Genomic DNA, 18836 nt, shown 5'->3' on the forward strand with positions numbered 1-18836 from the left:
TTATTTTTTGTAAAAATAACTTCAACTAAAGCATAGGTATACACTTGTTAATGAATCAAAATTTTTTTTAAAAACTAAATTCTGCGGTAAACCAAAGTCCTACTTTTTTCCAGGTGATATGATACTTTTATGTCGTTTTGAGAGCCTTGAAAACAGTGACTATGATGTCATGTATTTGCACTTACTGAAATTCGTGGGTTACAAATAAAACATACATTTGTGCATCCACATGAGTGATATCATATTTTCTGGATTAGAATCACAAACACTTACATTTTAGCCCAATTACGGGGAATCAATTTGTCTATAGGTATCTATATCCTTAAAACATAGCTGACGGTGACCTTAATTGTCGAATCAAATATAATTATCCCTTACCTAAACCTAAAAAAATAACTATTTTTAGTGGTTATCATTTATTGTTTTCTTATCACGGTTTGAAAATAACAAATGATTATACTAAGAAGTTATAAGATCAATCAATATATTTTTGTATTGTTTGGATTCTTCCGAAAAAAATATTAGTTTTTGATGGGATGTTTGCATCACCTGCATCGAACAATGAAATTATGTCTGTGCATCATGTGGTTATGATAATTTCGAAATAAAGAAATTAAAACGTATCATTTATATAAATTTACAAGATTGTTTATAATATTAATATCATGTTTACAATTATACAAGGATTTTATAAGTTGGAACAATCAATCATATTTGCACAATTTTTAAATTAATGAATAGCTACAATTCTAATTCCTTATAGAATTATTATTTTTCAAATTTGAACAGATTAGTTTAAGAATATAAAATTAATTCCCAAATGAGTTATAACGAAATAAATAATGTGGATTACATTTTAACTGATATTTTAACATTTAAAGTATTCTGTTGGTTTTTACAACTTCTCGAAGACTTGGGGTACTGAGAATTTTTTAAAGACTCGATATAATATACATCCAATTTGTTGTTTTGAGAAGTGAATATATATGGAAGGTTTTGCACTCTTTCATCCGGAAAATGGTTCACAGTTATATAAAAAAAAAATAAAAGAAAAAACGCATCATTGTTAAATCAATAGCTACCTTTCTTCGCTCGTTATGTGCAAAGTGTATTAAACCAAAAAAAAAAAATCCACTGACCTCCTCCGTAATGTATAAGTAGGTAATTTAATAACTATTTGAATTTGTGTTTTGCCTAAAGCAACATGTTACATATTAATAAATATCAATTTGCTTAAGCGGCTTAAATAAATATTACGAAACCCCTTACATAACGTGCAGACTTCCATTAGACCCGATTTCGCAAAACGATCTAATACCGCTGACTCAGTAAATCTGGATTAGTTCCAAAAATTAATAAATTAGGCTATTGAATTAGCATAACTATATGAATTTGACGATTAAATTTGGTGTAAAGTGACGACCAGATGAAATAATGAATAATATTTTCAAGTAAATGCATAGGTAGTATTATGGATGTTAAGTTTCCCCTTAATATAATGGTATATACTGATTTGAATCGATGGGGACACTATAAATGTAGTCAAAACTTAGGTGTAGGTCCAGTAATGAATACTTACTTAGGCTTGCTATTTTAAATAAATATATTTTACATTAAATAAACATTACATTTTATGCACAGACGTATACTTATATTTATAACGGTTATGAATTTTATTTTTTAACAAATACCTAAATATATTATTTTTATACCATAAAAAAGTATATAATTATAATTCATCTCACGTATCAAGTTTTTACTGCCTAAAAAATCAGGTCCAAGTTTATGCACACGATATATACTTCGATATACTACGATATAGGTTAGGTTAGGTTATCTTGAAAAATAAGGTAGTTTACAATAATTCACCTTTTTATCACTTGACATGCCAGTGCTGATTTGACGACCACCCAGTACAGTTTACAAGAATCCTAATTAATCTTAAGAGATAGTCGTCCTCAAAAATCCCAATTTTAATCTATAGTCGTCAAGCTGAAAAATTATCGGTTTCTATTTAAGTAAAATACACTGCATCTACCTATATGTTTTAGATTCTAAGCGAATAAAGCGATATTTTTATTTTCATAAACTAGCTGTATATATACATATATTATAAAATATAAATAAAACACTTTTAAATGGAACTCACACGGTTTAAATCACCTACCTAATCAAATTAGAACTAAATGAGTGTGTGCAAATCGAGCACACAACCCTTGAAACGAAAAAAGTCAAGTGGGTGTAGTGTATGTTTCGCATCTACCCCTGTAGTAAATATCTGACTGGTCTAAATCTATACATATATATGTAATATCAATACGCAACAAACATTTTATTATAAACGAGTATCGTTTTTATAATATTGACTTATTTACATTTTTAGTGTAACGAAGACTGTATTGATTTTGCAATAATGTTTTTTTTTTTTTTGTAAACGTTGTTTGATAAATAGGCATCTATCATGTGGGTTTACATTTGCTCGTTTTTTCAAAAAAATTATAAAAAAAAATATGTATCGTGCTGTTGAGTTGAATACCAAACACCAGATATCATTATCTTTGTGTCATTTGTATATTATGCGTCACATTATTAGTTTTATGTTTATCATATTATATTTAAACAATATTGCAATATAATTAATAGGTATAATACAGTTTTAGAACAACGAAATGTCCAAGTGGGCACACTGCGATGGTTTTGGGTGTCACTTTAAGAAAACTGTGTAATACGCAGTCGGGACACAAGATGTATTTTATTGTTTTTTTTTTTTTTTTTAATAATAAACATGTCACAAAGACACTTTGGTATTTCGTTTCAGCCTGAAGAAATTTGGTGGTTTTGAACACTCGGGGAGGCCCAGATATGGATTATTCATAATTAAATCCAAAAAAGTCACACCAGCCAATATCCGGTAGGCGTTATTATAGTATAAATGTTGTCTGATGGTATTTGGAAAATGTATGAAAACCACTATATTATGGCGTCGAAACGATTTACAGAGTGAAAATCGATAAGAACGCAACCTCATATCAGGCATGGAGTCATAAAAAATCGTATAAATTTATTCAAAACAGCTTCGGTACTGTTTGCATATTTCCAAACAGATGTCGGTGTTCCCATTTACTCCTATTTTAGAATGGTTTAGGCAATTTTTTTTTTTTTTTTGCTTTTATGAAGGGATTGAGGAGAGAGTTATTAGATTTCTTGATTTTCAACCATTTGCGCGTCTATTTTTTTTTATCTACGCACGTACAACTTTGAAGCTATACAATGTTTATATTATATTTAGCTCGTTAAAAATTTGAGGGCGCAAACCGTAATAATTTAGTAAAAACCTGCAGGGTCTACAATTTTTAATTAGACTTCATTTTCAGTAAAGAACCCCACTCATTGAGAAAATATTTTGTTTACAATTTACTGCACAACCTAGTGGCTTACATTTTTCTTTAAATTAGATTCCCTGTGGATTATATTTTTTGTGTACTGCCTGTTTTTTTAATGAAATTAATTTTATTGTGTTTCTCAAATATACAAATTCAATACTAAAATTTTTCAATTTCTTAATTGAAAAATTTAAATATTGAGAACTGTACCTTGTTACATTTTCATTATAAAATAGCTAAATAAGGAACATTTAACTTAAATTGAGAATATTGTTTCAAGCTACCTTAAATTAATTTTTTTCTATACTAACTTTAATCAAAACTAAAAAGTATTAATAATGTGATAATATTAGTTTTGAATAGAAATTAATTAAAACATAATATACATAGCCCAATTTTGATACTATTTTTGTTGTTGTTCAATAAACATATTATAACTACTAAAATGTGTTTGTTCAATATTTCTTATTACACCACCGGTGTTTATTTCATCATAGTTTTAATGATTATTATAAATAATATATTATTAATTAAAGTTTTCGAGAAAAAATTATATGACTGTCTGTACAAATATTTTATATTCATATAAAATTTGTCAATTCGTTAATGCATGATGCTTATTGTGTATTATAATTTTAATGCAACTGTCGATATTACAAGTGGATCTTAATTCAACAAGGTTGGTACTGTTTTCTCCAAAGGCATTTATAAAATATCAGATACCTAAATTTTTAGTTATGATAAGCATTTTATATGTGTTAATAAGCCTGAACGACTCTATAGGGTTTTTTTAATATAAAAAAAAATACCGATATTTATGAACGAATTTATTGGATGAAAAACTTAAGTTGGCCCATTCAACCTTTGGTAATTTTATAATTCATAAGAACACAATATAATAATAATTTTTACGCAAATTAAAATTTAATTCCATCATATTAAGACAATGAAAAATCATTATTTTTAAATTGTTATCGACTGATCAAGATAGTTTCAGAGAAGAAAATATACATGTTTGATAAGTAATTTTAGTTGTATTCTAGTTACTTACCTGAAAAACTTATAAAACATTCAAACTCCAATGTTTTGTGAATATAACTATCATGTATCAGAGACTCAGAGTAAGTTATAATGTTTAAACTATTTTTAAATGAACTTACCAAACTATGTTCGTGAATATTATAAATCATGCTCACTTGACGGAAAATTCTTGGAAAATAATAAAATTTAAACAGTGATATAGAATAGCTTGAATCAATTAAATAACCAAAGGTAGTTTGGAATATTCTAAGAAAATATCAACCACATGGCCACGTGGGTATTAAATAAGAGCACTAAGTAGGTTCATAATATTGTGTTATACAATATAAGCTAGCCAACTTTTTGAATCATAAATAAATTTACAAAATATTATTATGATATTATATATTAAACATTCGAACATAAATAAATATACAAAATATTATTATGATATTATATATTAAACATTCGAATGAATTATTACTTTAGGTAATAATTTTATGAAGATTTCAGCACATGATGCATTTTTTTGCATACAATGTAGTTGTTGTAGAACGGTTTTAATTGAAAACTTACCATAAAACCACATAATATCTATTATTAAAATTGAAACTTAAGACTTTATCTGGGGCTTGACAAGTCCTGTTTGATAAATATTAAATTGTTAACATTTTGTATTATTATTATTATTATAATTTTTTTTTAAAGTGCAATACTTTATTATTTTAACTATCAACTGTTCCACGAGTAAAACTAAACATAGGTGTGTTGAGTTCAAGATAATATTGTTATCTATAATTTTTGAAATAGGTTTTTTGCAAAAAATTCTTCATATTTTATTTTGTAGTTTGAAAATATTGAAAATTAAATTATATAACAATACTGGAAATATTCAACATTTGTTTTGGTTGGGTGCAGTTATATTTTTAATTTTCACATCAATTGCGATCAAGCAAATGGCCTATAAAAATATTCACGTTGCATCCGGGCATTTTAAATTCAAAAATGAAATAATAATGATAATAATAATAATTATTACGGAAACCATTTATTGCTCATTCTTCGCAGTAGAACTTTCCATTCATCAATTGTTGTTGGAAACGTTCAGTACAATAACATTACTTATTTTCGTTTTCTTTACAATAACAGTATACCAAATCGTTATTACACTCTTTACTCGATTCCCTATTTCTTTGCCATTCATTGGCATTCATATCATGTTCCTATACCTATTATTTTTACCGATGATTTTCATTGAGGTTTTTTTTTTTTATTATCCTTCATATGGAAACTGGTATTTTTTTAAGATCGTCATATTAGTTTATTGCTTTGTACTTTTTTAGGTTTAATTATTGTTTTTGATGTTGATGTTTATTAAGATTTACTCGATGGAAGTTAAAAGTTTCAATATCCATCACTTAAAACCGTTTGATACTTGATTATAAGCAGGATGAAAAAAAAAATGAAAAAAAGCGATAAATTAAATATAACATAAGTATAATAGATGTTCTTTAGAAAAAAATAATATGATACTATAAACTAATTTCACTTCAAATAAGCTTATTTATAATAATATATACTTTATAGTTTTTTGATTTTATTTTTCCAGGAAAAATCTAAAGCTATTTATTTAAAAAAATAAAATTGGTTTAAAATACGTGTTATTTTATTATAATATAAATCAGAACTCAAGCTTACCAAAGGGCCAGTCGCCTTTCTCTGATATTGACCAACGTTGCTCAGTAATTTGAGTATTTTTTATTTCTTATTAAGCAACCATAAATTTCTAATTTTTTTTTATTATTGATAAAATAAAAATGTAGAAGATTGCGATGATTGTCTTCTATTTGTATTGCCTATTCAATTTTAGTATTTTTTAGTGTAAATGTTTTATATTATTTGTGTCATAATATAATATAAAACGTATGTAGAGTTTATTTTTATTACTTTATTTTATATGTTGAAATATGTTAACTTTAAATGGATATCAATATTTTACAGTGTTATTAGTTGTGTATAGCACACTGGGTAAAATAACTTAGGTGGAAAATATTTTCCGAAAAATTAAAAAAAATACCCCAGTTATACTATACCCATTAGGTGTCTACTAATTAAAAAAAAAATTCTATAGTTAGGTGGTGCATGGCTTATTAGAACCACTGTCTTATCTAAACTTATAACTTATAAAATATAATTAAGTATTAATTGTATACATTTTTTTTTTCATCCAAAAATCCCTTCTTCGCGTCCAGATACGTCCACAAAAGGTTAGTTCAATGGATGAAAAATTCATCTCAACCACACACAATCCTCCATTACGACTATCCTATTATTGTTATAGTCATTATTATACACTATATCTATACGTATTTTAATAATAATATTGATTTTGAAATCTCAGTGGGTGCATTTGAATATATATTTTTACTTGAACATGGTTAGTATACAATTAATATAACTTATTTCAAATGTATTACTAATATTACTATATTTCATACTTATTGATTTATCCACTATATATATAGCAATAACGCAAATCAGCCATTTGGGAAATGAAATGCAGTAGATATGTTTTTTAACAAAGTTTCTTAAAATTTACCCGACCTTCTCATCCGTTAAAATAGCAATACCCAACTTTTTTTTTTCAAATGGAATCTATTTTTCAAATAGATTGTTATTTGACGTTCACATAATAAATGTTTGAACCAACATTATATCACATCATGTATAAAAGTATATTATCAATAATTTCCATGATAGTTAATCTAACCTTTTTTACCTCAAGTCACAATGTCCACGGAAAAACTAGATAGGTACATTGAAATTAATAATCGATCTTTGGTTAAAAATATTTAATGTGAATTTGTATTGTATTCAGGTTAGGTTCTGCGATCAAAGATATTAATTAAGGCGTACACAACATAATAAAAACCTAAATCGTTACTACTTGAGCTGTATTTTCGAACCATTCTTCAGTCTAGACATGATAATCATAAAAATAAACTGTTGGTAAAATATATAGTATTTGTTATTTAATTTATTTATGGGGGATTATTGTAGATGTATTGTAAATAATTCAAAACGTTCAACGTTACTATGTGGATGCATAATGTATGAAGAAAATTAATCACTCTAGGACCGAACTGGACTGTGTTTTATTATATTTCCTGTCCGAATATCCTGGTGGAAATTTGGGTAGACAAACGAGTTAAGTAATAAAAAACTTACGTACGTACGAGCGAAAAATATCTAATCATAATATAATATTATTTGGAGGGTATTATTATGCGATGGTAGTTTTACAACATAACATAACTTTATAGCCAATAGTGCAAGTTTGTACTGTGTATCACATATTATTATTATAATAAAGTTTGGATGATGGCAAGAATTCCCTATTATTTATTGTTTTGTCCATGGCTGTTAGCCGTACGGAGGAGTGGTTTGATAGGTGTGGAGGGATGAAGAGAGATTGCATCACCCGATATCCTTGTAATAAAGAGACCATTTGGATTCAGAAATCATAATTAATTGCACGAATTCGATGTTTTGTTAGGTAGTAGTTATTTCTCATTTTATATAATATTCAATATACCTGTCTGACGACCAGTGCTTTTTAAAACGATAAAGCTTTTGGAATCTTTCAACAGTAATAAATGGAAATTTGTGGAAATTATACGATAAATATAAAGTACCTAATGGATTATTATAATAATATATTAATATGTTAATAAATTATCGCTTGCAATTCACAATGCACGTTTTTACGATCGGTTTGTTTTATTCACAATAATTTAATTTAAGTAACTCTAATCTACCGTTCGATAGTTGATAAGTGTATTTTTTCTTTTTTAAACAATAAATATTGAGTTATTTTACATTTATTATTGCTTAAGAAATATTATATACCAATAATTTTAAAATTTAGTCAACAATAATGTATAATGCGACTACGATAAAGGTTTAAAATGTTTCATAATTTATTACGATTTTTCAACCCAATATCTTAGTATTAAAGACTCCTTAAGTCCTTTAATATTTCAGTTTACAGAAGATGAATTTTACATGCAATTTAACAATTGAGAGACCAACAATTTAAATATTGTATATTTTCATTCAGAAGTAAGCAGTTGTGTTAAAAATACTTATAATCTTTTTTTAACTCCGTTATTATAAATATTTATTATCTATCAAATAACACATCCAATAATCTCGGATGATAAATAATATAATAGAAAACGTAACGATATTAAATTGCATATGTACCTAATCTCCCTTCAATAAAAAAATTTAAAATGTTTGAATATTCAATTGTTGGTACAATTTTTAATTTTGATACTATTTATACAGACAATTATTAATAAATAATATCGGATAAAGTAAAAACCTACCTACATATGTATCCCATAGCTGGTGTATTCCCTATGATCAAAATCAGTTCGGTGCGATAAACAATTTTGATTGTTTTAAAATGTTTAGTAAAAGGTACTTATAGATAGTATTACAACAGAAACGGAATTATAGGATTTATTTTGTTTATTACCCATAACTATAATAATATATGTATCACATTAAATCGGTAATATCATAGTTTAATGTTTCCTCTCTGTAGTAGGTACCTACATTTAACCCTAACATATTTTAATATTATCACCAGTAACCACCTTTAAAATGTTATTACGTCTTGCTCGTTACTCGTCAAGTCATATCCGTGATTGTCGTATACCTATCATTAAAAATCATAAATATCATGACGATTGAAGCGTAATTATTTGTTTTTGTTGTTTCTTTAAATTCCGAACAGCATAATAGGTATTATATAATACATTAGTATTCCAATTTCATAACAGCAAATTTTACTGCAGAACACTTTCGATACACATAGAAAATATATCAAACAGACGTGCGAGGGTAGTTATATAATTGTATTAGCGACATTATTAAGACCCATGTGTTCAGTATTTTCTCCATCTTACACAAGTATATAATACAGAATATTTGAGCAGAACAGAACCAATTTTGTGTTGTTAGATTTATATTAGAGTAGGCAGGTAAACACATTTTTTGTATATTTATCTATACGTTGGTTACTTACGATGTTTTAATTTTAAGATAGTTATGAACATTTTCGTTTTATAATATTTTACTTACCTAGTCATAACTCGTTGATAATTGATACATCGTAATAATCAACGTACATAAACAAACAATTTTCTCACCTTTAAATGTGATAATCACTCCACTTTAATTAATAATACGAGTAATACGATACCAAAACACAGAAACAGAATAATTAATCAAAGGTATTATCAAGAACCAAATATTACGTAAATGTTCACACCCGCTAATCTTTAATCACAACATGAAGTACGATACATCCATTATATATAATGTTGTAGGGTTCTAAATTTGAAATATTTCAAAATTGAAAATGTCACTGTTCTTGAAATAGTTCAATGAAATTATGAAAAATTTTTTTTCTTCTTTTAAAGAAAAACATATTATTTTTGTTGATTTATTATTTCATATTTGTATATTCTATATTGTATAGTGCTGAAAAATATTCGTGGCATTATTTTGAAAATAAAAAACATTTTTTTACATGAGTTTTAAAATATTGTTGTATATCAGAAAAAAAAATGGTTTGAAATAGAGTTAAAGTCAATTCCAACAATGAATGAAATAATAGTGTATTTTCAGTAATTATAAAGTGTACAAAAGTCGTATAATATGTGTGTATATGTAGCTGAGTGATATGATTATATGAAGATGCTCTGGGCTCATTATTTAATACTTAGATCATATAGTTTGTTATAACTATTATAGATTTGTTAAACAACTTATAAATTATAAGTAAATATGTTACATGTTTGCTTTGTTTCATACAGTAAACCAACTTTTAAAAGTATTCACTTAGAAGTTGACAGCTATAAACTTTTAGGAATAATAAACATTTTATTTTTATTTTTCATCAAAATGAAATATTTTATGAAAAATGCATGTAGCGAGCTCTACACAACCTATTGGCAATACTGTTGAAACACAAAAGCTAAGGTTAACACCAGAAATCATCTGCTGAAGAAACTAGCACACACTAAGTGGGATACAGGCCTAAACCCTTATAAGAACAACCTCTCTAATACCTACTCAGCTACTATATAGGTGGTGTCTGTCCACCGAAGAAATCGTCTGCACACGTGGAGAAGATTGACGTGACAATCGACCGCGAACAAGAAGACTAATAATAGATGTTAGAAACACACCGACACTATAAATAAACTACACGCATGCCGCGTGGCGTACCTCTACCGGATATAGGATACAGGACGGTAGCAGAAGTGATATTGCAGACGAAGAAAGAAAGAAATGCAATTCCGATGAAAGACACCCACTCTGTGGACAATACATACCACGAATAATAATACATTGCACTACGTATGGGAAACCCAGTGAACGCAAACCTACTATTAGAGGGAAAGAGATATTCACAGAGTACCAATATTACAATAAACATTGGTGCATCATTGCAAGTACAAATATTTTTCCAAGTCATTATTTTAATATTATCATTATGATACAAGTCGTTGGGTTTTATCCACCGCGATTAAATAGACACAATATGTCAGTGACAGTAAGGACTATGGTGTTATGTATTGTATTTTTTTTATTACAAATACACATACTATAATAATTATACAATTTCTTAATGTAAAAACATTTTTTTTTTTTTTTCAAAGTACCGATCTTCCTATACAATATAATAATATATAAAATTAAAATTACGTACAAGTATTTGTTTAAGCTCGGTTTTCATAAATAAAATATGTACCTAATACATTCGTATTGTTATACCGTAATGTTATTATATTTTTTTATTTACAATCAAGTGAGTTATATCAGCTAGAGTTGCATAATACATTTTTCTTTTTACAAAATAATAGATTTATTATTATAGCATTTTCATGTACACAAACATTTCAAAAAATATTTCTGTTTTTAATGTTTCGAATTTATTCCCAGAAAGGGCTCTAGAATTGAGTGCAAGTTGTGCTTTCCGGCCGATAAATCCGTAAAATGGTGATTGATGAATACCTAATACCTGATGACTATTATTTTTTTTAAACCATTTTGAAAATTTTTCCCAAATCTATTAATTTGTTAACTACTATCAACAATACAAATATAGTAATATAATATCTCTATTTGCTATTTCAACACGTCTTACTTGGCTCTGACAGTAACGACGTTTCCCACGTAGTATTTTAATTCGTGACCACATATTTTTTAGTTAATACATTATACAATAAGCGAACTCACGGTCCATTGTTCGATTGCAGAATGTAAAGGGCTCCCAAAGTTACAAATTATAGCAATTCAATTATGAATTATTACTTATACTGCAGCTTTTTTTCAAAAGTAACGTTATCAATAATTTAGATAAATGATTTTAATAGTTAATATAAATATAATATACTCTATATATCCACCATAATTTCAAGACTAGACATCGAATAAATCAACATTTAAAAGTAATTTAACTTCATTAAAAACCGTGAGTTACACAACTTCACCTCTTTTTTGGACTCTTTTTTCAAACACGTTTCACAATAACTGAAAAGTTATTGAATAATAAAGATGTGATTCTTAGGTAATATGTTTTTAAAATTACAAATAATATTATTATAGGTGCCTACATGTGTATTAGGTATATACTTTTAAAAAAATTGTGTAATAATAAATACTCGTATTGGCTAAAAACTAAAAGTTGGTACACTGCAGGTACCTATCTCAAACTATTCAATTGTTTAGAAGAGAGTTTCAAAAGATCTATTTTTTACATTAATGAAAATCAAATTTTAAAATAAAAATATTTGTTCTACGTTAAGTAAAGACGTTATTTTTTTTTGGTATAATCAAAACTTGACGAAAAAACACCATAAGTAAACAATTTCAGTTAGAAACCAAAACAGTTGTACGGATAGAAACTTTTGGTTGTTCATTTATTTTTTACTTATCCAATCAAATGTTTTGTTTTAAATTGAATGTATGTTTACAAATTATATACATATTTATTTTTGTAGTGATTGTCCCGTAGGAAGGCTTAGTACTGTTAGAAATAGAACATGGAAAACAATCAGCAAATGATAGGTAGAGATGGGAGCGTTTGGTTGTTGTGGCAATATATTTAAATAGATCTTAGAAAACCAAGAAGGGGGGGGATGATCGATCTCAAGCAATTTCTTATGAATTTAAGTATGTATTCATATTTCATATCACATTAGTAGTTGTGTTGGTACAACGGACAAAATAAAGATGATATTATATGTTTCGTCAAAAAAAAGAAAACAGTAGGCCTCATCACGTCTGCCTAGAGCTTAGTCGGCCCCCTGCAGCGTGACTATCTTTGCGTGCGGGCACTTACCTCTTTGTCCTGGTTTCTCAGCGTCGTCGCCGGGCGGGAACAAGTAGTCTTCCGGCATGACAGCAGCGGCTTCATCCGAGGACACGTTTCGCAGCCCGTTCGGCAGAGGGTCCCACGTCCACTGACAGTGCGGGTCCAACGTGCACGTGTCGTCCACGTAAGACTTAATGCGCTGCATGGTCAACAGGCTCATGTCGCCGGTGGCCGGAGACGGCGAGGCCGCGGGCACCGTGACGCAGGCCACCGCGGCCCACAGCGCTACGACCGCGACCAATGGTGGCCCGCGACACCGACCACGGTGGTGGAGTTGGTGCTGGTGACGTTTGTGGTGACTGCCGTGCGACTGGTGGAGGAGGCGGCAGTGGTGCTGTCGGTTGTGTCTGCAGTGGCGGTCGGACGTCATGGCAGTCGCCGAGCGTCGGTCACTGATTCGAGATCTCCGACTTCGGTGGTCGTGCGGTCGTCCCGTCTCCTCTGCGCTCACGACAGTCGAAGGACTGACACCTGAAAAACCCACACGATAACAACTACTATATCTTAGAAAACGAAGACGTTTCATCACTGGCGTTTCTTTTTCCCCGAGGGTTTATCCCGGGAGATAATCTTGTACTCGAGGTATTTAACAAGAGTCGTCATTACTAGCCAAATCATAATATAATCATATATTATAATTGGTTTTGTGAGTTTGTAGCAAGATAAATAGATCTTTTACTTATTGTAAAAATTAGTTTTGTTAATAGAAAGCTAGAATTAAGTAACAAAATATAACTTTTTTAAGTCATAATTTACATTAATATATAATTTATTTTTGCCTTCTAAGATAATTTTTGCATTTTTATTGCATTTTATAGTATTTTTATAAACTCTCGTCAGTTAATATACTATTAATTATTTTTTATTTACACTGCTTGTCCATGTCGTGCTTGCCGATAATATAATATTGAATATCAGCTATAGGTCCTAGATTCTAGGAAATGTATTTGTAGTAAAATGTATTTTTTTTAAATACCCAACATACAACTAGGAGAATGATAATAATTTCCGCCGCGAATATAATTATTAGTATGTACCAGGTACCTACAGGATCTACCATGTTAGGTAACAGTTATGAGTGGTAATCACCAATATAGTTTGATGGTGGGGGAGGGGTGTTAGTAGTCTTCAACACATTTGTGTGGTTATGTTTATTAATTTTCAAACGTCTAGACAATATATGTGCCTAATATAGAGTTGGATACATTTGCGTGATTTGGAAGATCGATGTTTGATAATATTAAATTCGATTCGATTCTAAATCTAAACGTTCAAAAAAATTTAAATGTCAAACGTGTAGTGCTGCTATTGTTACCTACGGAATGATATTAAGTTTATTTTTCAAGTCCGTCTCCTCGACCGCACACACGAAGACTAATGAAATTCAACGTTTTTCAAATTTATCACTTGAATAACCCGTATCACGATAAGATTAAACTTTTGTCGTCTGCTGGGACGATCGACAGTTGCAATTGCAGTTATGGCTTAGCGAAAATCACAGCTGTTCGAGCGTGGGAAAATCTCACATTATAATAATATGATCAACGCGTAAGGTACTTTGCCGATTATTGTCGTCCACTGCACATGATATATTGTAGACAAGAGAGAATCCTATGAGAATTGACATGTATGTGTAGGTACATGGTAATACCCATTATTATTATATTATTGTACTCCTTACTTTTAGAGCGAGTACAGAAGCGTTTTTCATTATCAGCAGCTTTTATTTCAAAAGTTGAATAAACTTCGCGTGATTACCTCCCTGTAACAAATCAGCTTGGACTCATTAGTAGATAAACGTGTGACAGCTAACTTGTTGTTCTTGCGAAAGTTGATACCTGGACACGTTTATGCTCCTTCTCTCATATCTGAAATTAACTTTTAGAGTTCCTGCTCGTTCCACAAGATCTCTCCTACGTTCCCTTTTCCTTTGTTATTCATAACACTATTATTATGGTTGATCGGAAGATGCCAATAACCACCCTACGCTATTCAGATTATAACACATCATTTTTAAGAATTGTGTTTTACACTTTATATATTTTGTTGATTATGCATAATTATTATTTGTATAATTGATATTGTTATTGTTATTATTATATACTTTTTCGTCTAGTTTATTAAGTTTAATTTTGGTAAACTAATATGTATCTATGTCAAATTTTACTATTGGACATAATTCCCGTTTAATAATAATAAATAAACCACCGGTCCATCGCTTATTCTTACCAGTAATTGTTTAGTGAACACCGATAACTCATTATTCTAAGCACAATTTCAAGTAAAACGGAAAATAATATATTGTACGTGAAGCAGTTAGGTCGTCTTTTGCGTGTCGTAGGCCGACATTTGATACACAGTTATTTTGTAGGCATTATTACATCGACCCACAAGCCAGATGGAACGTTAACACCTATTCAGTAGTAACCCATTGTGTGACAATTATTATTATGGTACCAATCAACTACTTTGACGTTTCCCTATGTAGTACTAACAGATTGTCTTATTAAATATGATGAAAATAAAATAATATATGAGAGATAATAATAATAATAATAAGAGATGGCTGACGATCGCTACTATAATACCTCTACAATATCTGAATATTGTAAAAGGGGGATGGTCAACAATTAGACCTTTTCACCGGACGATTCTTTATTGTGCAAGCGCCAACATTTTTAATGTATGTTTGCTATTTAGTTTTTAATACTTTACCATGTTTTACAAAATGTTTAAAAGACAGGATTTCTAAGTATGCGTTTATAACTGTACAATGACTATACAAGTATAAAATATACATTCATTTGTAATGGAGTGATAACAATAATACCAGCTAGTATAGTTATTTTATCTGTTCTGTGACAGGGAAGATGATAGTCATAATGATATAATAAGTGGTGGCAACATTAAATTTTGATCACGTACTGCAAATTGTCGACATGCCACTGGAACAATGTTCATGCGTAAGTGCAATCGTACCTACATCTATTAGTTTGTATACCCATATGCGTTTTCAATTTAGTGATACTATATCAACCGTATAGACACGACCTATTGTAATACTGTACTTCTGCTATGCACTTATCACAAAATACACAACATATACTTGAATATACTACACTTATAATAGTGACTGAAGTGCAACTATAATATTATATACCGATTATAGTCAGTAGCAAATAAAGTTACATTGATATTTAGTATAATGTCGTATTATCGTTAATGTTCCTCCTCATCCGTATCAGTGGCGTAAACATAGACCGATTATGACATTGTGGTCGATGAGCCTTGGAGCCAGAGGGCAGCGTAGGACAATTATTTTTTTCATCAAAAAACCGACTATTTCGGTGAAAACTCTATAAAGTTTATTATTTGAGAAAATATTAATATCATTGACAGACGCAGCAATTTTCCGAGGAAAAAACATTGATATTAAAACAACATATTTTGTCGTTGATTTTTAGATCAGCTATAAAATTATTAGATACTTTTCAGCATAACTGACATAACACGAGCAAATTAAATATTGAAAGAAAATAAAGCCCTGTTCGAGTTGTACTAATTATAGTATAAATTTCATTTTAACAACAATCATGATAATATATTATTATAAAAAGAAGGGTAGAAGTTTTCCAGAAGAATGTTTCTCACTTATTATTTGTTTGGTTGTTCTGATAACAGTGGCTACGAATAAACCACCACTTTCCAAATTGAAAATTAATAATTATTATAACAATATGAAACATTTTACGATAAAATGAATGACACAATAATTACGAATTATTATAACGTAGAAACAGACGTATTTCAACAAATTAATGTCTCATAATTTATTCTCTGATGACTTAAACGACTTGAAAGCTTGATGAATTAATCATTGTACTTAACTTTTATGTATTTGTCTTAACACGCCTATTAACTGAACTTTGTTATAAAACGTATTTATTATTAATATACCGAAGCGCAAAAATTGTTTTATCGACAAAATATCGTATTACTTATTTTATTCTGAATTCAGATTTTACGAGTAAAAATGGACTGTTCAACGTCGCGAACGTTTGGATTTTCCATTGGGACCAAAATATTTTTAGTTCCACCACATAATACTATGCTATTTTTACTGATAAATAAAACGCAGCACATAAAATACTTGAATAGTGTAATTGGATATTTTATATATTGAAAAGTGACAGAAAGTTATTGGTTTTATAGAAAGTTATTTTTAACACTTTTTAGCAATTTAATGTATACTTTTAATATATTTTATAAACGTGAAATTTGAGGATCTGAAAATGTTATAATTAATATGTTAAAAATGTTCAAGTATAAGTTTCCTTTTAATTATTATAACAACCGAAATGGAAAATATTCAATTTATGTTTTCGGTATTCAAATTTCAAAGTAATTGTAAATAACGAAGATAAGTGAATACCCAAATTGGAGTTTTAACAGAACCTCATTACACTAATAATTAATAATCATTACTTTTGAAAAGTCATATTATTGTTATCAACTCGTTGAATCTGTTAACTTTTTTAATTATATTAGTAATTTATCATATTATAATTTTAAAATAAATTTTGGAACTAAGAATATTTAACTAATTTTTAAGCAAGTCGTATTTTTTTTGGAACAAGAAGACGTTTAATTTTTCTTTAAAACTTTTCAAAATGATTTATATCTATTTCATTATACATGTCTCTATAGTGTTCCTACTCCTTACTGGTCAACTGGTCGCAATATTATACCAGTATAATACCGTTAACGTGATATTATATCGGTGTCTACGAAATAGGGTCAAACGCTGACATAATATAGTGATGGGCGTTTTGTAAGTTTGACCATTACTTCAGTAGTGCACTGATCCAATATCTAAACATAGTAATATTATGCTTTTGAATTTACAAATATCTTAACAATATTACCGTTTGATTACATAGGTATACATATACTTAATTACTAATATTAAACTTATTAGTATGCGTGTATTATACGAATATTATAACAAGTAGCATGAACATGTTTGTTCTGGATCACCTCTTCCCTTAAATTTTACATGTAAATGCATATACCACAAGCTCACAAGCAAACACTTCTTTGAACGCGAATTCATAATTACATCGTCACAGGCAATCCACAGTAAACATAAACCTAACCAAATTGTTATTATTATTTCTGTCATCACCATTTTTTTTTCGTTTCTAAACATAATGAGAGAGAGAGACAATTTTTTTGAGATCTTATTATTGGGCCCTGTGCCAGTTTTTCAAATTTTCCGAAATTCTATAAAATTTTAAAATTAAATTTACATTTAAGTTTCCATCTTAATTATAATACTTTTCTACTAATCTAATACTCGATAACTATTTAGGGGGGGGGGGTGTATTATATCGAAACAAATTACTTCACGGGAATAATTCTCAGGCCTTGTAGAATTGTCGGATTTTGATTACTATTTTTTTATCTGAAAGAAGAAGATATCCTACAGGCCGAATCGTATTCCGCTTTTTATTTTATTTCAAATAATGGTAAAATATAATTTGTAAATAAACGCTTAAATTGTGATTATTTTTGAAAATATATTATAAAGTTTGATATTAAAATATTGAAAACGTAGTTCGATACGGGCTTAAGAATATTACCCTCTATTAGTTGAAAAAAAATTATCAAATTTTGTTGATTTTACAGAACAGGATCATTATTATCGTAGAGGGTATTTTTGTGTACAAAACTACATTGGCACCGGATGCTTTAAGAATTTAACTAAATTTTAAATAAGTCGTTTTTTTCTTCAGAACAAAAATATGTTTATTTTTATTTTTTTAATACAATTTTCAAAATGAATCATATTATTTTTATCATGCATGTTTCTATCATGTTCCCTACTCCTTGCGGGTCTCTATATTATTATACCAGTATTATACTATCGTTATTACATAGTATTATATCGGTACCTACGAAAAAGGGTCAAACGCTGA

General features: G+C 28.7%; 1 protein-coding gene across 2 annotated transcripts in view; it reads right to left on the minus strand.

Moving 5' to 3' along the window:
• LOC132933963 (tyrosine-protein kinase receptor-like) overlaps positions 1-18836 on the minus strand; it is a 418129-nt gene that overhangs the window by 350199 nt on the left and 49094 nt on the right. For both annotated transcript variants that reach the window (XM_061000235.1, XM_061000236.1), the window contains exon 2: positions 12826-13329. In XM_061000235.1, coding sequence (XP_060856218.1) covers positions 12826-13228 — 403 coding nt within the window. In that variant the 5' untranslated portion in view covers positions 13229-13329. The remainder of the gene's footprint in view (positions 1-12825; positions 13330-18836) is intronic.

This window comes from Metopolophium dirhodum, chromosome 1, assembly GCF_019925205.1.
Source record: "Metopolophium dirhodum isolate CAU chromosome 1, ASM1992520v1, whole genome shotgun sequence".
NCBI lineage: Eukaryota > Metazoa > Arthropoda > Insecta > Hemiptera > Aphididae > Metopolophium > Metopolophium dirhodum.